The sequence below is a fragment of the Polypterus senegalus genome, chromosome 3 (genome assembly GCF_016835505.1).
Source record: "Polypterus senegalus isolate Bchr_013 chromosome 3, ASM1683550v1, whole genome shotgun sequence".
Classification (NCBI taxonomy): domain Eukaryota; kingdom Metazoa; phylum Chordata; class Cladistia; order Polypteriformes; family Polypteridae; genus Polypterus; species Polypterus senegalus.
The window spans coordinates 220,195,753-220,218,768 of NC_053156.1; the positions used below are offsets into that span (position 1 = coordinate 220,195,753).

Sequence of the window (23,016 nt, forward strand, 5' to 3'; positions counted from 1 at the left end):
GCTTTGTTTTTGTAAATATTTTTTTCATATAAATATCTCTTGAATAACTTTGGTGGAGGTATTTATTGGGTTGTGGTTAGTGGTGCACTGTTTATTTTTGTATATACACTTTTTCTATATTTTTGAATATTTTTGGGTGAATCCTGTATTATACACTGTTTGGAGGAGCAGCTTCCTGACTTGGATCACTGTGGAGGAAGACAGCTTCACATTTTGTTTTTGTGTATATATTTGGATTTCATTAGTTTGTGTGTATTTTACTTTTTCTTTTGGGACTTTCAAGTAGCACTGTAAATATTGTATACAGTCATTTCTGGGCTCCATTTGATTGTTTTTGTGTGTCCTTTGCGGCATTGGACTGTGTTTTAATATATAAATTCCGCAGGACATTATTTTTGATTATTTACTTTAAGTGCACCTGTAAATAAAACCTCACTTTATTTTTCAAAAACCCCAACCCTTTTTGTGTCTGTGTCTCCCTGTCTTACACCATCACCCTGGTCACGCTCGGTCCCACATACTAGACACCTAGAGTGTAGGCTGGTGATTCCAATTCCCACTACACGGGGTGTCACAAGGCATTGCAGAGGCACGGTGCTACAATATAGCAGGAAGTAATGAGCAAAAGAGCCAAGTTTCCTTTTGCAATGTTTTGCTAAATTGATGCTAAAATTAATTTCATATGGAAAAATGAAGAAATAAACATTAAGGGTTCAGCAATGCTGTACACTGCTTTTGGACCTGCTTATATTTCAGATAAAAATAAATGAGGGGACAGTGCTTTATGCATCTGCATCATGGCTAAAATCAATACACAATGAGACAAAAAGGGGTTCTGCTAGAGAAAAGCTGTAATCCAATGAGGTAATTAAACACTTGGGATCAACAGTACAGAGTAATGGGGATTGTGGAAGAGAGGTGAAAAAGAGAGTGCAGGCAGGCGGAATGGGTGGAGAAGAGTGTCAGGAGTAATTTGTGACCGACGGGTATCAGGAAGAGTGAAAGGGAACGTCTACAGGGCTATAGTGAGACCAGCTATGTTATATGGTTTGAAGATATATACAGTGGCACTGAGCAAAAAACATGAGACAGAGATGAAGGTGGCAGAGTTAAAGATGGTTTGATTTGCACTGGGTGTGATGAGGATGGACAGGATTAGAAATGAGTACATTAGAAGATTAGTTGGACGGTTTGGAGACAAAGTCAGAAAGGCAAGATTGCATTGGTTTGGACATGTGCAGTGGAGAAATGCTGGGTATATTGGGAAAAGGATGTTAAGGATAGAGCTACTAGGCAATAGGAAAAAAGGAATGCCTAAGAGAAGTTTTATGGATGTGGTGACAGAGGACATGCAGGTGATGGATGTAACAGAAGAAGATTCAGTGGATAGAAAGAGATGGAAAAAGATGATCCAACATGGTAGCCCCTAATGGGAGCAGCCAAAAGAAGAAGAATGATCACTACTCTGTCGTCAAGTATGCTGATGACATCATTCTCATAGGACACATATCTGAGGAGGATGAAAGCCACTGTCTAAATCAAGTGGACTGTATGATAAACTGGTCCAATACGAACTACAGTATCTTACTCTGAACATCAAAAACACCAAAGAAATTTGACTTTAAGAAACAGAAATCTGTATCTTCACCCATTGTTGTTCTGGTTAAGGAGGTAGAAATAGTGTCTGAATATAAATACCTACCTAGATCACAATCTTAATTGGAATATAAATACAAAAAAATATTCTGTAAATGCAATCAGTGCTTATTTCTGCTCTGTAAACTCAAACTATTTAAAATAGACAAAGGCCTCATGCTGTCCTTTTATCACAGTGAGATCCAGTATGTTATCACTTTTAGCTTCGTCGCCTAGTTTAGCCTGAGAAGCCAAAATTTTAAAAAGCTCCAGTAGATTACTAAGCATGTAGCTTAACCTTATTGGGGCTGATGTAGATGATTTAGTAAGTGTGTGTCAGAGGACAACGCTAAAGAAACTGGAAATCATTGCAACTGATGACAGAAATCCATTAATTTCAGTAAATCAGGAAGGATATTCGCTTAGAAAACTCACATAAATTGCTCCAGAAATTCCTTTCTTCCTAGTGCTATACAACTTTTCAATAATAAATACAGGTATCTGAGAAAATAATTAAGGTTTGATATGTATCCTGTAACCATTTTTGTGTAAATATGCACTTCCACTACTGCCTTACCTTAACCTGTCTTGTCTCTATTTGTTTTTTTTATTGTTTAGCTCTTTCTGTCTATTATTAGATGCAACTGAGAAGGTAAATTTCAAGTTTTCATGTGTGAACACGACTAAATAAAGAAACCTTGCCCCTTGATGGTATACGTAAAAATGTTATAACAGAGAAATTCTGGTTTGCTGTCATGTTCAGCATTAACAGAACAGTCAACATTACTACTGATTAAATTTGTGATTTCTGTGACATTCTTGTTTTTCACAATCAACACATCTTACTATTCATTTTAATTCATTAAGATTTAAAAATTTGCAGATTAAATGACTGCTTTTAAAAACATTGCCCAATTTTGGTGTAAGTGTGCAGTTTAATTACTTGGGCAATAAAAATGACATTCATTATTACTGTACATCAGTTTGTAATCAACTTCTCTGTTTATTTAGCTATCCTAATATCTCACACAGGTTCTTCTTAAATGTTGTCTGTGTTTCTGCTTCATCAACATGTCTCGGTAGTTTGTTTCAGAATCTCTTATGTAAAGAAGTGTTGCCTGGCTTCAGTCTTAAATGTGCTTCCCCTTAATTTCAAGTGGTGTCCTTGAGTATGTGATTCTTCTTTAACTGAAAAAAATTCTGCTGAATCTACTTCATCAGTGCCTTTGAGAATTTTGAAGACCTTTATTAGGCTCAAGACTAATCGGGTTTAATTCTCTGAGCCTGTCATAGTAGGACATGTCCTTAAGTCCTGGGATGCACTTGTTTGCTCTCCTCTGCACAGCTTCAAGTGCTGCTATGTCTTTCTTGTACTGTGGTGACCAGAACTGCACACAATACTCCAGATGTGGTCTTACCAGTGCATTATACACTGTAGTTTGTGCAAAGTGTCCCTAGACTTAAATTCAACAGTTTTTATAACATAACCTAACATTTTATTTGCCTTTTAAATCACTTTGGCACATTGTTTAGTCAATGGAAATGTTACATTAAAATATACCCATAAATACTTTTCAGAGGTTGCTTCCGGTATGACAGTGTCTCCCATCTTGTATTTATAACTGAATTTTCTTTTGTAGCTTTTTGCACTTTTCTACATTAAACTGCATTTCCACGTATTCATCCAGTTCTAAAACGTGTCCAGGTTTTTTGAATTATTTTTGCTGCCTTATCAGTGTCTGCCATTCTTCCAATTTTTGTGCCATCTGCAAATTTCCCAAGTTTACTAACAATACCAAAATCAATGCTATTACTATTAATTAGAATAAGTAGAAGTCCAACGACAGACCTCTAAGGGACAACCAGTTATGCAGTTTGGCCAGGAGGCAACCTGGTAATAAAAGTATAACTCTAATTTAATTTAAAATACCTATAGAAAACTGAGCTTAAAATCACCAGAAACAGAAGGCACATAAGATATAGAGAATGTATTTATAGTTTGGAAGGTGGAAAAGCGGGTAAACTTATTGTCATATGTACAATTACAACTACTGTGTACAATGAAATGCCTACTTCTATATGTCCTCACAGACACAGAACATGAAACATCAATAAGCATGAACATCTTTTAGTAACAAAGTGCAAGTGGCAAATGAAAGTAACACAATTTGATGTGTGGGGTGAGATTACTGATTGTTCATGAGCCTTACTACAGTTGAGTAGAAACTGTTCATGTAAGTCAAGGTCCACATCTGGATGGACTTCAGGTGCTTCCCAGAGGGAAGGAGGATAAAAGATGGCAATGCAGTGTTGGCTGGTTTCCTGTCTGATGCTGTACACTTTCCTGAAACAGCGCGTGTTGTAGATTTCATGGATTCCAGGGACCTTTTGAGGTAAATTATCTGAATTTACACATCCCATGAACAAAGAATTTGTTGGTGCTGAATCATCCGCCATACGAAGAGTGTCCCCATTACTGAAATTCCTTTTCAAATGCAACCATTTTTGTTTCTCTTGTAATTCCAGAAAACATTCCTTAGTTTAGCACTTCCAAAATAAATCAGCCATAGACTGAACTTTTCTCCATCTACCTCTGGGATAAAGATCAATTTTATAGCAAAATACCCGGTAGCAGAGTTACTCTACCTTTTAACACTATGAAATGATTTGGCCATAAAGCTTTTTTTTACACAAATGGTTCTAACACCCAGAGAATGTTCAGCGCCACAAAATTAAATGCGTGAAGTAGAAGCAATGACATGCAACGTTAGACTCCACCATCTAATAACCAAAATGTTTGTACAAATGGCATTCCTTGCTTTCACGAGATTCTCCATGTGACAAAGTATTGGGTCAAGTTAATGTAATAAATATTTCTGATAGGGTACTGGGATAGAATTAATTAGCAGTGGATTATCTTGTGTTACTAAGATTTATGATTTTTTCTTTTTGTTTTCACGTGCCCTTTTTGTTTTTTTTTGTGTTGATATTTGGAGTTGTATAATTAGAAGAATCCAACTCTAACAGTTAACCTCAGTTTTTACATTTTGTTTTCTAGTTGTTCAAATTCTTTCACTTCTTATCACAATGGCCTTCTTGTTTTTTTTGTGCGCATTTGGGTTTTTCATTTATGATTACCACTACATGGACAAATGAAGTTGTCTTACACATAAGGTCACAGTTGTGATGGTATAAAAGACTGTCATATACTTTCTGGTCTGTGCATACAATAGAACAAAAATCTTAGTGTGCTTCACTGTGAATTAGTGCTCGTGGCCCATGAGGTCAGCATGATGTGTAGAGTACAAGTGCAGGATGGTTATGCTGAAGATTTATACTGCAATGGTGAGAGCTCAACTGGAGTACTTTGATCTCCATACTGCAAAAAAGGACATAAGAGCCCCACAACAAGTCCAGAGAAAAGCAACTGGTCTTATTCCAAGACTATAGGGGATGAATTATTAGGAAAGATGAAAAGAGCCTTTTCAGTTTAAGCAAAAGAAGATTAAGAGGTAACATGATTGACGTTTTTAAAATAATGAAGGGAATTACAGTGGATCAAGACTGTTACTTTAAAATGATCTCATCAAGAACATTAGGGGACAGTTGGAAACTTGTTTTTTTTATTAATTTTAATTGAAAGCAAATAACAATCCATGCAATCAAATCAAACTTAGCAAAACCAAAATTAAATTCCTACACAGGAAATTTAAACGTGTATTTTGCACAAACATTAGGAAGAGTTTCTTCATTCAGAGAAGCAGTGTGGTAGAGAGTAGGACTTTAGAAGCTTTTAATACATTACTTGATGTTATTTGGAAAATTTAAGTGAATACGATAGGATGGAACAGGATAGGATAGGATAGGGCAGACGAGGTTTGTTGGGCTGAATGGCCTGTTCTCATCTAGATAGTTCTGATGTTCCAAAGATTGTAGTTATCATGGGGAAGTGATGGACCAGGAGGAATGACACAGTAAAAAAACAAAGTTAAAATCATAAACAGGATTAGAAGAATGCAATGGTGCCGAAACTAGAGCATTAATTACAAATCATAGTTATAAGAACAGTGCCAAAACTTGTTAATCAGAAGAGTTCCTTTCAAGAAAACAAAAGAAAAATTGGTAGTCAAGAACTGTGATTTATCTGAAATCTTGAAGAGAGAGAAGAGATGCCAGGGCAAACCTTTTGAACTGTTGCTTCAAAGATGTAATTCACCCTGTACATCCAGACTGATTCCCAAGTAGCGGTAAACAGTTTGCATTGTCCATGAGAAAAAAAAAAATTGGCTTCAAAAATGACACAAAAATGTATATCTTAATAAATACTGTTTTTGTCCAAAACCTAATGCATAAGTCAGACTCCAAACAGGTGGAAACTGCTTGATCAACATTCACAAATATATCACAGAATATATCAACATCATCATCTTCTTGTTCCTGTGCTATTTCTACTCTTGGCAGAAAAACTGATAAGAACCTATATCATTCTTTCATGAAAATTTAGGTTGAGAGATTTTTTTGGTATCTTTATCAGCCACTCTCTGTCCTAAATTCTATGTTCAGTTCACCTTGGGCACCAAATACTTCTAGAAAATGAATATTAAAAGACATACATGAGTCCCTGAAAGTTAATACATTATATAACATTATGAAGGCTTTGCTTAACTGAAGCAGTTAGTTTTTAAAATTGCCTAGCTGGGAACTAATAATATCTGGGATTTACTGGAATATATACATCATGGCTTCAAACTATGTAAAGACAATGAATGTTGTTCTTAGCACATTTTTAATTCCACCTTCAGATTTTTCTCTCTTCTGAAGAAATTAGACATTTTTGCTAGGTCATATTGATCTAAATTTCCAGTCACTCATGTTGTGAATTTCATAACAGGAGGCTGCATGATGATTGAATTTAGAAACTTTAGGAAGGGCTGCATTTACATGAATTAAATGCATGAATTGAGAAATAAAAACTGGGCAAGCATCATGCTGGGTATGATATTGCTTTTGAAGTATTCTATTAAATTGCATAAACTGAGCAAGATGTTTTTTCTTAATTGAGTCCCTACATTTTACATCATGTCACTTTAATGTGGGTACTATAATTCAGTCCAAATGATGAGTTCAATTGACTGTATTTTTGACACTATGAGTACAGGGTGGGCCATTTATATGGATACACCTCAATAAAATGGGAATGGTTGGTGATATTAACTTCCTATTTGTGGCACATTAGTATATGTGAGGGCGGAAACTTTTCAAGATGGGTGGTGACCATGGTGGCCATTTTGAAGTCGGCCATTTTGGATCCAACTTTTGTTTTTTCAATAGGAAGAGGGTCATTTGACACATCAAACTTATTGGGAATTTCACAAGAAAAACAATGGCCGACTTCAAAATGGCCACCATTGTCACCACCCATCTTGAAAAGTTTCCCCCCTCACATATACTAATGTGCCACAAACAGGAAGTTAATATCACCAACCATTCCCATTTTATTGAGGTGTATCCATATAAATGGCCCACCCTGTATAACGACAGCCATTTTTTTCCAACATCATTACATGGAGTTTGCATATTGTCTTCATATCAGTATTTTTTCTTCCCTACACAGCTCAGTTTTTTTGACTGTAAATGAACCTAAGGCAGATGTAAAGATGGGTTAGGGTTCCAACAGGACAACACAATGATTGCCATTGCTGTGGCAAGAAACAGGAAGAGGCAGTGATATAGGCAGATCGCAGTTGGGCTCAGCGTTCCCTTTCCAGGTCTACTCATTTGTGAGAGAGAAAGGGGAAACTGGTAAGGTGTGATGCAAACTGAACATCCTTTTCTTATGTGCCCTCTAAATCATTCTCCATATGATATGCAACATACTCAAGCATATGACAATCACAGATCACAAAGAAGAGATTGTTAGGTTTATTGTCTGCCCTGAATTGTAATTATTGTGTGTGCATAAGCATGCATGGGTAATTTATGTGTTAATGACAGTTGTTGCTGAGGTTCCTACTCTTGTCCATTGCAATATACAGGTTCAAGGGTGTTGAGTGATTGATGGATGGGTGGATGGGTAGATTATGGCAATGGAAGGTTTCTGATAGGTAGGTGGGGCATTTATTGAACCTAAGCCATTTTTAAATTGTATGATTAGATTTTTTCATTAATGGTGTTGTACTAATAGTTGTAGTTTGGGCCAGTCGAAGCTCATTTGGAGCACTAGGTACAGTGGCACTAGATGGTCATTGTGGGTAGACATTAGACTTTGATGACTGGGGAATTTCCAATGGTGTTGTGAGCATATAGCCCTTTGGTTGCATAATTGACATCCCTCATTGTACATAACATAGACTTTACAGAGCACATGCTACTTAACTTTCATAAATGGAGCACCTGTTGTATGACTGGCTCAGACAGTAATGACCATTATGAATGTTTTGGTGCAGGAACCCTGTGACATCCCTGGCATGATTCTGCCCTAGGCAGCTAAATCTGCCACTGGTAGTAGGCATAGTAATAGTGTTGTCATTTCATAACAAAACTACAGTGAAGTTCTTTTTTATATGTCCAACCAACATGCAACACATCTATAATCTGTGGATCCATGATAAATAAGAAAGCATTAAAATAGTGAACTCCATTTTATTTAATATAAAATATACATCAGCTTACCTGATCTACTATTGTAAAAGTACAGGCCTAGAGAGTCAAAATGCATCCAAGGCAACTTAAAGAAAGTAGCAGATTAATATTTTGTGAATAGAAAACATAATGTGTCAGCTAGCACAGTTCTTGAATATGTTTTAAAACAATTAAAAAGAAAGTAACCTAGCAAGGGGCAGCATGGTGGTGCAGTGGCAGTGCTACTACCTCGCAGTAATGAGACCTGGGTTTGCTTCCCGGGTCCTCCCTGCGTGGAGTTTGCATGTTCTCCCCGTGTCTCCGTGGGTTTCCTCCCACAGTCCAAAGACATGCAGGTTAGGTGCATTAGACAATCCTAAATTCTCCCTAGTGTGTGCTTGGTGTGTGTGTGTGCCCTGTGGTGGGCTGGTGACCTGCACAGGGTTTGCTCCTGCCTTGTGCCCTGTGTTGTCTGGGACTGGCTCCAGCAGACCCCTAACCCTGTGTTAGGATTTTGCGGGTTGGAACATGACTAACTGACTGACTAATCTGGCACACAGCTGAATATATGCAAGCTCTTCAACATAAATTTCCCCAATGCTGGGTTGTAACCTAGAGGTAAGCCAGTGGTTCTCAACCTGTGGGGCGGGCCCCCCTAGGGGGCGTGAAGTAACAAAAAGGGGGGCGCGAAGATGTGAAAAAAGAAAACAAGAATCAAAAATATGAAAAAAAACATCTGTTGAAACCAAAACAATTTAACTTAAACTACAATCTGATACTATACATACAATACAATAAATATAGAGTTTGATAAATGTCGATAAAAGTTAAGTAGGTATAATAAAATATGCATCTAAATTTCAAAAAAATGTTAGGGGGGCGCAAATAAACTGTTATGAAAACTCGGGTTGCAAATACTTAAAGGTTGAGAAATGCTGAGGTAAGCTATTATTTATAGTTAATGAATTAATATTCTAAGCCTAAAAAATATGAATACTTTATACTTTCTGTTGAGTAAATGTTACGTCTTATTCTTTTAATTTCATTTGGATGCTGAAGATGCACTGTGCTGGCTGTGTGGTTTCACTTCTACTGTAATTCACTGTATGAAACATCTGATTTTTTGCCTTTGGTCAAAGGCTTAGTGATACAGTTTAAATATTTTCCTTTTCATCAATACATACTTTAAGGCTTCCTCACCCTTAAGGAACAAATAAATAAATGCATTAACAAAAGTGTTACTCTTTAATGTAAATTTTTATGTTTAATGTAAAGACATTAAAGTTCAGTAAGGTAATGTGCCAGTTAAGTATTTCTATACAAATGTCATTCTTTATTGGTCCTTGTTGAAGGCAGTTGTCTTGCTGTAATTGTGCTTTGTTGGTGGAATGAAGAATTCCAAGAGGAGCCCCGCCATTACAAAATAAAAGCAATGGAGAATCTTTCAATTTTGCTCTTTGTAATGAAAGTAAACTGAAAACAGTGCACTATTACTTTAGATTAAAAATGTATATTTATTAGACTTAAATCTGTCTTCTCCACAGGCTGGCTGAGAGCATGAAAATTTTAATTGGAGTGTCCTGCTCGATTGTGGCCATCATCTTTATCATCATAATATTTGTTATTATAATGGACAAAAAAAAAAAATCTTCGGTAAGTCATCACCTATTTTATTACATGAGGAAGGTAAGGGTTATGATGGGAAGGGTTGCTGCATTGTTGCCTATTTATGTCTATGAAGGAAAGAGGAAGGGAAGAAGATTTAAAGGTAAAAGAAGTGCAGCTTGTGCAGAAAAATGAGGAACTGAAAGTTGGGCATAAAAAGGTGAAACTGTAATCTCTAGCATCGTTTGTTTTAGGACTGCAGAATAGGATGTGACTGTGATCATTGTCACAATAAAGAGACATAAACAGATAAAGGTTTGGGGCAGCCACCTGTATAATATGGTATGCCGGCTGCAAAAGTCGTTTTAATCAAATAATCCGCACTGAAGTGCATACAAATGAGTCCAGAACAAGACTGGGGGAAAAGGGAAAGAGGGCAGGCTTTTAAAGGGGAAGACAGGAAGTGAGGTCATAAGGATCGGGCCCACATTCTTCATTCATTGGATCGAACCCGGACGTGACATCACTGAGGTCGGAGCCGGTAAGGTCTACTTCCTTTGGCTCGGTCCCGGAAGTGACGTCAAGAGAGCCAGGTGGAATCTCCCGGGAATGGTCTACAGAAAAGGGAGAAAAAGAGTCAGTGCACTCTGCCACATCCCGGCATGCCTCAGAACTGCCTTCACTCAAGCCCTTTAGCTGCCTCCCATGCGCACGTGTGTGACATTATATGCATGTATTTAATAATGGAAAGACCAAGTATAGAGTATGGCCAAAACTGTGACAGTGGGAGTCAATTACAAGGAACTTATTTTACCTCAGAGATATCCCTTTCTAAAATAATTGCTGAATAAACATTGAAAGGTCTCATCTCTACAAGCTGGTTCTGTAGTGACACATCTCTCAGACTGTTTGTCAGGTACCAAGATTAACTGACCCGAGACGAGTATCAAGTATGCTGTTTCATGACTTCCTTCAGCTTTAGATCAAAAATAGTTTGAAAGGGAGTTCTCTGGGATTAGGCCTTGAAAGATGACACATATGTAGCTGCTTCTGGATACATTCATAAATAAAAAAATTGTGGAAACATTGTAGAGATTTAATAACAACAATAAAATAGATAAAAGGAACCAATTTTAGACAGATTTCTGCAACATTGTATACTTTGTGTGAGGAGTTGCTGTACCTTTAAACAGATTAGGGCTCTTTATCGAGTTCCACTCACAACACATCAAACATAAAGAGATGGGACACAGTCTGCATGTTTTCATTATATAGCACAGCACATGGAGCTTCTTGTTACAGTTAAATAATCCTCTAGTTTCATTCAAAATATTTTAATATCATGTTTTGTGTTAGGTCCCCTTTCTTTTCTCTTTGACATATTTAAAATAATTGCATAGTACACTTAGCTCTTAAGTGGATGTATACTTATTAAGAATAAACTTCTCCAGAGCAAGGTGATAAATTGCATCTTTTTCACCTCATCTTCCTCCTTGTCCACACAACTTGATTAATATTACTACATTTTGTATGATGATTACTGATCATAAAACATGTCTGTACAGTTGTTCTGTTAACTAGAACTCAGAGTGATAGCTAGGAAGCCAAGGCATCCAACAAAAGGGATTTAATAACAAAGAAGGCTAGAACATGGAGCAAAGGTGATTGATCAAACCCTTTTCCCAACTCCACACTCGATAAAAAACTAAGTGGAAGGACCCTTTAGGCCCAGTATCACTTCCAGTGTGAATTCCCAAACTACTTCCAGGGTCAAGATTGCCCTTTAAAACTCTAGATTTCTCCATCTGGAACACCACTAAGCTGAACCATATGTCACTGCAGTTTAGTATCCTGACTTTTATTTAAAATTATAGGCAACCATATGAACAGCTCATTTTGTGATCCTCCATCAGGTGCACAGATAGATTACATATTCATTACCTTAGTGCCAGTATTCCAAACCTGAGCCCATACAGGGTTTCTTTCTGGTTTTTGTTACGGTTCTTATAGTGTCACATATTGATGATATCATCAGGATGTGTCACATGTTCAAATATACCACAGGGGCAATGCTATGCACCTAAATCTTTAAACTGACCAGCTTGTTTATTTAGGTGGTTAAAAACAAATTGGTTTAACAAATTAAGAGGATGGAGGATGAACAGACTTTGCTCATTGCATACTATTGTTACCATTATTGATCAGTGCTGATGAATACTTTATTATTATTTGAATTATAATTGTGCTTATGATGGCTGCTACTATTCTTAATGTAACAATACTATTGGCTACTGATATTATAGCTAATATAATAAATATGAATATCTTATTATTATTTCAGATTAATCTCCAGATGCCCAAAGGTTTTGAAAATGTATCTTTTTTTTTTTCCTATTTTTGCAGTCTGAAGTAGAGAGGGCTGAAGCATCCGACGCTAATTTAAGCATGAATGTCATAAATAATTCTGGGCAAGCACCTGGAGACCCCCAGATCTCCAGTAATGGAACAGTGGAGGAAGTTAAAAAAGATGTGGCCCCTACCACCACAACTCCGGAAGGTTCAAACACAGTGGTAAGCAGTTAATATGATGATTTACAACAGCCTATTCTGCCTGTTTGCATTAAAGAAACATTGTGGAACAATGATGCAGGTACAAAACCAGGGAAGTATTTGCATAGTGTGATAACATCCATCATCAGCTTCTTACAGTTGTTGTAATATTTAGCATGGTCACGAGGGCAAATCACATGAATTCAGGCACCAAATACTTTTTTTTCCAAGAAGATTTCAAAGGGAATAACAGCAGGGGATTCATTTAAGGTGTGCATTAGAAAGGGGATAATGCCTGTCTGCACAGCTTACTGAAAAATTTTAACCTGTTTATTTCTGATACTTATTTAAATATCTAATGGAAGGGTCTGCATTTGTTCCTTTTCATCTGGTTCCTCTCTTATTACATGATGCTGCCATTACAGATAGTGACCTGACTTGTAGCAACAGTTACAACTGAATAAAAATTTTGAGATACTGTTATGTTGCTCCTCAACTGTACCCAGCTCTTACCTGCTGTTTACGTACAAGACTTGATTGCACAGTAAAATTCTATTCATGTCCTGATATTAACATGCAGGATAAAATCATGGGCCCTGATATCCATCCATTTTCTAACCCACTGAATCCAAATACAGGGTCACGGGGGTCTGCTGGAGCCAATCTCAGCCAACACAGGGCACAAGGCAGGAACCAATCCTGGGTAGGGTGCCAACCCACTGCAGGACACACACACACACACACACACCATGGCCAATTTAGAATCGCCAATCCACCTAACCTGCACGTCTTTGGATTATGGGAGGAAACCGGAGCACAGCCACGCAGACACGGGGAGAACATGCAAACTCCACACAGGGAGGACCTGGGAAACGAACCCAGGTCTCCTAACTGCGAGGCAGCAGCGCTACCACTGCACCACCATGCCGCCCTGGGCCCTGATAGTCAACACTAAATAAATTGCAGGCTCCTGAGATAATAAATAATAATTATAACTCTACACATTTATATAGCATTTTTCTCACTTCTCACAGCACTCTCCATACAGGGAGGACCCAAAAAGATGTACTTTTTGAGAAGAATATAAGAGATGGGATTACAAAAAAACAACAAACCAGTCAGGTGTCAAAGAATGTGAAGCCTCATCTAATGCAGGTAGAAGAAAATGCATCCATGCTGGTTTGGCCATATTCTGGTTATCAGAATATCTGAAACTAAATATTCACAAAAAGCCAGGGAGGTACAATGTGAATACAAAAGAGTCAGAGGTAGAGCACACATTAAGTAAGAAGATACGAGCAAAGACATTTTGCTCATAAGGGAAAGAACCTTGATTAATACTAGTTCTTCTAATACTAGAAGTCAGAGGTGAGAAGAGTGAAATATCACATTGATAGCCCTTGAATGCTGAAATGATGAATGCTCAGAATTCAATTTAGAACTTATCGTCTGTAAAGGAAAATACATTTTTAGTTTTGAGTTGTTCCTGAACAAGGCAGGTGTATGTTTGTGTGTTTCTAATGTATTTTCTGAATTACAGCACTTAGTTAATAGTAGGATTACCTGTAAAATCACTTTTGCCCAGTAACTTTCACATAATGTGCTGGATGGCAGTCAATGACAAATTATCCATTTAAATTGAACAACAGTACCACTTGCAAAAAATGAATTTCTTCACTGCTTATGATCATACAAGCTATATAAGCAAGAAATTTTCAAAATATTATTTTTCCCGGCATCATGTAACAGCCAATAACCCACTGAAGTAACAAACCACAAGTACAATTTACTCACGCAGCCTGGAAAGGCACATGGAGAAAATGAATTTGTTATGAAAAAAAAAACAGTAACTCAAAACAATGAGATAATCATTCAAACTCCGGCAGATGTACGTCATTGGTAGCTCAGATGAGACTGTCTGCATGATATGCTTGAAGTACAAGTGTGTATCATAAGTGTACATATTTCTGGAAGTAAGAAATATGGCACAGTCAAAGTACAAAAAGTGTCTGTACACCTCTAAAGATTAATTTGTAAAAGCAAACAACAATTGTGTCACTAACAGGTAAAAATAAACTTAGGAACGCATGCATGCCAAATCGAACAATTGCTGACGTGTAGGTCTGTATGATGTACTGGAAAAAACACAAATTTTAATTTGACCTTTATATACTGTCTCTGCCATATGAATTAGTAATGCTAATGTGTCAGATGAAGTCAAACTGGTCTGGAGTTCCTGAATTTCAAGCTTTTTGATTGCTTTATGACATGCAGCCATATAATCTATGATAAAATAGCTAAACTTATCACAAGTAATAAATAATAATAAAATCCACAGGTTTACCAAGATTGCAAAGTTTTTGAAAAGAACATTTTTCAACTAGAAGACCTTGCAGTTTGTTTAGTTCTATTTCCATTGATTATATCCAACAAATACAAGAATTGTATTCAATCTGAAGGGAAATGTGTTTCAAAAATAGTTGGCCTGCTCCATGACTTGCGCAGGGAGTGCTGATAGTTGATGTTCTTTATTAACAATTCCTTCTCCTTTTGCTTATTTCCTTGTTGTTCTTCACTTTTGGGAAAAAAAAAAAACAATGTTGTGATTTCTTTTATGAGCCTGTCAGGGTGCCACTGCAGGCAGCTTTGGCTCACTCATAGCTTCAAAGACAAAGTTCATTTCCAACTCAGAAAGTTGCCAGGGACTGATAACCAAATGGGCATTAATATTTTCTCTTAACTTCCTTCTTCATGATATTTTTTGGTTTTTCTTTCATTTATTCCTTCTTTGTCATTTTGAATTAATACAAAATGTAGATAATTCTGGAATCATTATTTGTTTTTTTAAGTCAGTGGAGTAATGCAACCTCTTTAGACATGAAGGATTCTCAAAACGTTGAGGTAGCTCGCCTGAACCTTTACACCACGTTAAATGTTTGCCTGATGCTCTATATCCTGCTGCTGTTCATCTTGCTATCAGTGTGAGTTACTACCAGGCTGCACATCTATCAATTTTTTCAAAAGACAAATGGAGAAGTTTTACAACATTTTTGTCTGCAGAAAGAGTTAAACAAGTTGAAATTCACGCCTGTTTATGCAATCAACACACAGATGAGTAGATGGAGACTTTCAAAAATGGTCATACAAATTTAGTGTATGGGTTTTCAACATCAACCACTAATAAGAGGCTGAAAAACCTTGGTCCACCATCATCACAGTCAAAAGAGTAATGACAGAGGAAACCACATTACACAATGAGGTATTTATCGCATGGTGAAAGAAGCAGTGTGTATTTAGCTTTGAACTCAACTGAAACACCTTTTATCTGACAGCACTCCGAGGCTTTTGACTGTTAGTATAAGTGTACTGAGCAGCATGGAAACTGTACATCGAAGTGATGAATTTGAAATACAGTATAACAAATATAAATAAATGCATTTTTAAAAATAAAGGTGAAAACGTTTTGAAGAATACGTGTTTGCACATCTATATATATATTCTAAAAGACAAACATGATAAACAGGAAAAGGTTTGGGGCACCACAGGTGTCCTGTATATTTGTGAAAGGCTGACTTGCAAAAAAAAAGCAACAAAAAAAAACTGGCTGTTGAAAAGATCTCACAATGACATTTGTTTGGTCTCAGTTTCAGAGAGGTCCTCTCTTTATGAGTCCTTGGGATGGTCTGATGGGGTTCTGACGATCAGGTCACGTTATACAGAGAGGTGGAAGCAGAAGGGTGGAGCGTTAGTAGGCTGGTGTGGAAATTACTTCACAGTTCCTCAGTATTCTGCTCCTCCATTCTAGGGCAAATGGAAATTGGGTTAGTGGCAGTGTTATATCCAAATCCTTCCCTATGAAATATCATCCAATATATACTCAATGGCCACCTTTCTGGTGCCACATTGGACACCCTTTTGCCTTCAGAATTGCCATCATTTTTGGTAGCACAGATTTAACAAGGTCCTGGAAACATTCCTCAGGGATTTTGGCCCATGTTGGCATGATAGCATCATGCAGTTGCTGCAGATTTGTTGGCTGCACAGCTATGATGGAACTCTCCCATTCCACCACAGGTGCTCAATTGGACTGAGATCTGGTGATTGTGGAGGCCAAATGAGTACAGTGAACTAATTGTCATTTAAAGATGATTTGAGCTTTATTGAGTGTTATTCTGGAAGTAGCCATCAGAAGATGGGTACACTGCTGTCATAAAGGGGTGGACATGGTCAGCAACAATACTCAGGTAGGTTGTGGCATTTAAATGATGCTTATTTGGTACTAAGGGGCCCAAAGTGTGCCAAGAAAATATCCACTATACCATTACACTGCTACCACTAGCCTGAACCTTTGATACAAGGCAGGATGGATCTGTGCTTTTATGTAGTTGATGCCAAATTCTGACCCTACCATCTGAATGTAGAGGTAGAAATCAAGACTTGTCAGACCAGGTAATGTTTTTACAATCTTCTATTGTCATATTTGATGACTCTGTTAGAATCGTAGCCTCAGTTGCCTGTTCTTTTGTGACACGAGTAGCACCTGTTGTGGTTTCCTGCTCCTGTAACCCATCTGCTTCAAAGTTGATTATGATGTGCTTTCAGAGATGCTCGTCTGCATACCTTGGTTGTAACGTGTGGTTATTTGAGTTACTGTTGCCTTTCTATCAGCTTGAACCAGTCTGGCCATTCTCCTCTGACCTCTGGCATCAACAAGGCATTTTCGCCCAGAGAACTTCTGCTCACTGGATATTTTCCCTTTAACGGACCATACTTTGTAAACACTAGAGGTGACTGAAAATCCCAGTAGATCAGCAGTTTCTGAAATACTCGGACTGGCCTGTCTAACACCAACAACCAAGCCACGTTCAAAGTCACCTAAATCACAGATTCGATTAGTGCCCTCAACTGCTGTGTTTTTTTGAGGCCGAAGACAATTCAAAGATTCCCTGCTTTTCTTCTGTGCTGTCAGTTCATATGACTGTATTCCATGGTCCTCGTTTGTTTGTCCCTTTGTGAGTTTTGAATTACAGTAGATCCCCGCAAAGACACGGTTCAGGGTTCAAAGTCTCAGTCATTTGCAGATTTTTCCTTACAACCTAACTAACAATTGTTAGCAGGAACTACAAATATCCTCTGCAATTTTTTATGCCTTTTTTCGTGGCAATACTGCACTGTAGAGAGAACAGGAAGCAACCGTAGAGGAAAATGCAGCTTGGGATGGTGAAAGTAACCAATCCGAGAGCATTGTACTCTACAACAACAACAACAACAACAACATTTATTTATATAGCACATTTTCATACAAAAAATGTAGCTCAAAGTGCTTTACAAAATGAAGAATAGAAAAATAGAAGACACAATAAAAAATAAACATAAGTCAACATTAATTAACATAGCATAAGTAAGGTCCGATGGCCAGGGTGGACAGAAAAAACAAAAAAAAAAAACTCCAAAGGCTGGAGAAAAAAATAAAATCTGTAGGGATCCCAGACCAAGAGACCGCCCAGTCCCCTCTGGGCAAAACTCTACTAGAATTTGAAATTTGTTCACACGGGCGTTAAGTTTTTGGATAAACGAACTTGCTCTGAACGTCCTAGACGTTTATGTTGCATTTTGTGATGGCGATCGATTGACTTCTACACCGGCATTCGTTTGTCTCTGTCTAACGCCAGCCTGCAGCCCAAATTGTAGTTTGTGTGTTAACCTGTGGAGGCAGTGTCGGGAACTGGATATGAAAGCCCTTGTCGTTTTATTTGAGGTGCCTCCTTTCAATATGGACCATTTTGCTATGTTAGATATTAATCTTCTTGTTTTAAAAATACTCGTAATACGGCGTAGGGAGAGAAAAAATCGCCGCCGCTACTGGGTTCATCCTCTGACTGCACAACGTTGGGTTAAAGGAAGTTTTTTTGTGCTTTATGAAGAAATGTGAAACTTTCCGCGCAAGTTTTTAAATTACTGTCGGATGTCGGTTTCCACTTTTGATTGTCTGCTGCAGCTGGTGCAATGCCACATTGCACGCCGATCAACCAATATGCGACTTGGTGTTAGCCCCGAAGAGAGACTACTTGTCACTTTGAGGTAAGGAAACAGTAGTCAAGTGTGCGCTTACACTGGTGTTATGCACTGAAATGCCCCCCCTACATAATCGTTATCAAATATTATATTAGAACATAAATTAATAGGTTCATGGTTTACAAATGACATGAGACAATAAAATAAAATAAGCAATATGAAAATATATATGTTGTATATGAAAACATAAAAATATCCGGTCCTCCGAAGCGTAAAATAAACGCGCAGAGAACGAACTAGAAGCGGTTTCCTTGCGTTCGTTGGGTTTTGAACGCCAAGAAAAAGCTGCATGCACCGTTTTTTTGATGCCGCATAAACGCGCTGCCGGACAAACGCACGTCACCAAAGCCCGTGTGAACACTCTCATTGACTCCTACGTGTAGAAAACACTCGGCGCTTGATCCGCGCTCACCAGACGCTACGAACACAAAAAAAACGCTTTATTTTAACGCCCGTGTGAACAAGGCCTTAAACTCCCTGCAGTGGCTCTGATTGGTCTTCTGCTGAGGGTGCAGGGGCTGTTGGGGTCAAAGGATGTCAGCGCGGCTTTTAAAAAGGGGGCCAGTGACCAAAAGAAAAAAAGTTTTTGTAATTTGTGTTATAAGTTCCCCTCTCTCTGCCTGCCTTCTGTTGGGTTACCTGTACTTATTCGTTTTGTCCTGGATCATTTCGTTGTTGGGATCTGGATTGTCTGCCATCTGCCTGTGTACATGAGGACTGTAAGTGGATTCATTGCCATCCTGCGAAAAAAGGAGCGCTCCTGAACTCTCCACCCATCTTCACCATTTCGGGAACTACCAGTAGTACTATCTCTATATTCCCATTCAACATGCGGATCTCTGGACTATCTATTTTCATCATTACAACATCTCCACCATAAAAATAAATAGATCACTATCTTCTCGACAGTGTGAATCTTACCGGCACTGGACCACTACAATGTTATTCATTTCTCCTTCCTGCTGATTGAGTGCTGTCCTGTGACGCATCTCCAGCTGGGTGTTCTCGTGTTTTCCGTTTTGTTCTTCTTAACCCTTAAACCGCTGCAGCCGGCTACAGTCTTTTCCCAGTGCCATTTGCCAGCACGTCGGAGCCAAGTATATTTGGCAACGTACATTCATTGAATGCTGCAACCGGCTATGGTCGGTTCCCAGTGCACTTTACCAGCATGCCGGAGCTGATCAGTCAGTGCCGTACATTCGTTGAGTAGCCAGCTCATGACCACTGCCTGCTCCAGCAGCACTGCAGCCTCACTGTCTCTGGGATTGAGCCGCTGCACTAGACTAGCCTACCAGCGTCCGTGTTTACCTCTGTGAGTTTGCGAGCAGCCAGTTCAAGCGCAGTTAGCTCGGTGATTCACTGAATTTCATCAATGGCATCAATTGCACCTTGTACATATTGTTCCAGTAGTTTTTTAAATAGTTTTTACAGTTCGTTGGAAGTATGTAAAATGATCAGTGTTGCAGTAATTGTGATGCTCTTTGCATGAAAAACAGTGTTCCATTAAAATTTCACTTTTCGTTTGTGAAATGTGACGTTTACTTAAAAAGTGCAGCAAAAAAGTATTTGCCGTTCAGGGATGCATTAACCCCCAAGTATGTGGCAGTTTAAGGGTTAAAGCCCCAAGATGCCATCGAAATGCCCAGCACCTTCTAAGGCTTCTGGCAATGAAAACACTCTTGCATGAATTACAGTACATATAGCGGTAACATCAGTATTTTACATTCTAGCACTGCAGGTGACATATCAGTACAGTACTGTACAGTATACGGGTTTACCTTTACATTCTTTTTTTAGGGTAATGTATTAAGCTGAGGTAGAAATGAAATGAAAGTGTTTTAGGGGCATATTTAGGGTTTAAACTATAAAAATAGGCATTTTTTTAACCACATCCATAATTTGCGGTTTTTCACAATTCGTGGGTGCTCTAGAAATGTAACCCCCATGAATTTTGTACTGTACATTGATTCATGTTTTGGATTTTCAGGCCTTGACTTTTAGCTTAGATTTTGTGGATTTTTGGCTTTGAGATTTATTTGGATTGAGGTTTAGTTAATTATGTACTTAACTTTCTTATTTTTGTTTCTGTGTATATAATTTGAATTCAGAACTTTAATATTACATTTAAAAAATTTTGTATTTCACAATATTTCAAATTTTTTGTTTAATTTCAAAAATGAATGCAACAAATAATAGGGTGAACAATATTTTTTGCTTTTTTAGCCTTCATCTTTGAGGATATTCATAACACAGTCAATTTTTAAACTGAAAATGAAAAGAAAAAGAAAAGTTACATAATTTGTTATCATCCTTGTGGTACATACTGTATGTTAGTATTGTTGCCACATGGACCAACTGTTAAAAGGTTAAATTCCCACTTCTTTTCATTCTCTGTTTAGAATTTTTCAACTTCTTTTTCTGTATATTTTCCCTGCATCCCAAACAACAATACTGCAGGAATGACAGGTCTCCAAAAAGAAAACTTGGGATGCCAACCGGGTTGAAAGTTTTAACAGAAAATTTTAACAAAACAAAAAAAAAAAAACATATCTTGGCATCCAGGCTTCTCTTCCTAAGACTTTTAACAAAATAAAAAGATCTGGCTTTAGCTGCTGTTTCAGGGTCCCAGGTCCTCCCTGCGTGGAGTTTGCATGTTCTCCCCGTGTCTGCCTGGGTTTCCTCCCACAATCCAAAGACATGCAGGTTAGGTGGATTGGTGATTCTAAATTGGCCCTAGTGTGTGCTTGGTGTGTGGGTATGTTTGTGTGTGTCCTGCGGTGGGTTGGCACCCTGCCCTGGATTGGTTCCTGCCTTGTGCCCTGTGCTGGCTGGGATTGGCTCCAGCAGACCCCCGTGACCCTGTATTTGGATTCAGCGGGTTAGAAAATGGATGGATGGATGGAGTTTTTAGAATGGTGTTTTATAATAAAATCCGCCAAAGCCACTAGCTTATACCACATATCCTTGGAGTTATAGACTTCTTATGTTATTTAAAATTTTATTTGAAGGCATTAAAATTAAATGTTAGTGACACTGAATCTCTCAAGCTATTATTGACAGATGAAGGTACAATATAATATAGTATATAATAAGCAATATTCTCATTCCCAGTCATCTTTTGCTGGGTCTTGACAAATAAGAGCTTTAACAAATACACTTATGTTTCCTTTCCTTCAGACCCCGTCAGAAACAGATAAGCCCAATGAAGACAAGGCACCCTCTGAACATGTTATTCTGTACACTGAAATGTCAGTCAATGAAGGAGAGCCACAGATGTCTAACCCTCAGGAGGCCAACAAGAACATGGAGGTTGCAGAAAATAAATAAGAAAATCAACAGGAGACGAGCTGCACCAGCAGACACAACTTTTCCAGAGTGTACCTTATTCTTAACTCAGCTTAATTGCTGCTAATACCACATTACAATAATCTGTGAAGTTTAAAGGAATATAAAGCAATAAGGTGGGGCTGGTCCTGTGTGATTGGTGGAATGTCTGGCGATGTAGTGAATTGTGAAATCACTTGGCCTTGTCTCCTGCTTGGGTTGAGCCCCATCTTTCCTGACCTTATTGAAAAGTCCCTTAAGGTCCACCTAGCCCCTCAGTTACTCAAATGATGAATACCCCTTAGCTGTTCTATAAACAAAAATGCCATCCCTACAAGCAGGAGTGTGCAAACCTCCAGGGCAGGGAGGCTGGTTTTTCATGGCAGCTTAGGTTTTTACAGCCAAGTCATACTTAACAGTGGGTGCACAACCCCTGATGCACTCACTCCCTTCAATATCTTTTGTTACGATAGTCACACCTTTGGAATTTTCTGTATCCACTTAATTCCCAAGCTAAGCTTCAGAGATATTGAAAAATAGAATTCATGTGGCGACCTCATGTGACAAAGAAAACAATTTACAATCAGTAGATGGTTATATTCTTGCCATAATTAATGGAAATAGGAGCTTTACATGTCTGTATATATTTATATATATATATGTATATTTCTTACTGTAATCATACCAAGCTGAACTACAGGCTGTATGCTACCTTTACTGTATGAATTATGCTAGCACATTAATATACAATAAATGAACACTTAACTGATGTGCTGTAGGGTGTATAAAAATGTAGAATGTTGTGCTCAGAACCCATATATAGCAAATAAAATATAGGCATCTGCTAGGGAAGATACATTTTTTTTATAAAGTTCTTAACTGTATTGTGTATCAAATCATTGCATTTGTCCCCTTCCTTTTCCACTATTATAACAAAGTTTTGACAATGAATGTTTAAGATCTTCAATCAAAATTTGATATTACTATACGTATAAGGCATCTCAGTGAACAAATAACATATTTCATTTATTTTATGAATGGTTATTAAAAATCTTTGTGTTTGAAAAGTGATTAATTCAAGTAGTTAATTCAAACCAATTAAAGGGAAAATTAGAGTTGGCTAATTGAACACAGCCATGCTGGATTACAGCCAGCTCTGCTCAATATAAATCTCACTTATTTTGATAAATGCCTTCAGTGTCAAGT

At 37.9% G+C, this 23,016-nt stretch overlaps 1 protein-coding gene across 2 annotated transcripts in view; it reads left to right on the plus strand.

Annotated features, from left to right (window-relative positions):
• LOC120525868 (cell wall integrity and stress response component 3-like) overlaps positions 1 to 22,809 on the plus strand; it is a 38,133-nt gene extending 15,324 nt beyond the window's left edge. For both annotated transcript variants that reach the window (XM_039748523.1, XM_039748524.1), the window contains exons 3-5: positions 9,801 to 9,909; positions 12,265 to 12,432; positions 21,664 to 22,809. In XM_039748523.1, coding sequence (XP_039604457.1) covers positions 9,801 to 9,909; positions 12,265 to 12,432; positions 21,664 to 21,813 — 427 coding nt within the window. In that variant the 3' untranslated portion in view covers positions 21,814 to 22,809. The remainder of the gene's footprint in view (positions 1 to 9,800; positions 9,910 to 12,264; positions 12,433 to 21,663) is intronic.
• Positions 22,810 to 23,016: the final 207 nt, after the last annotated feature.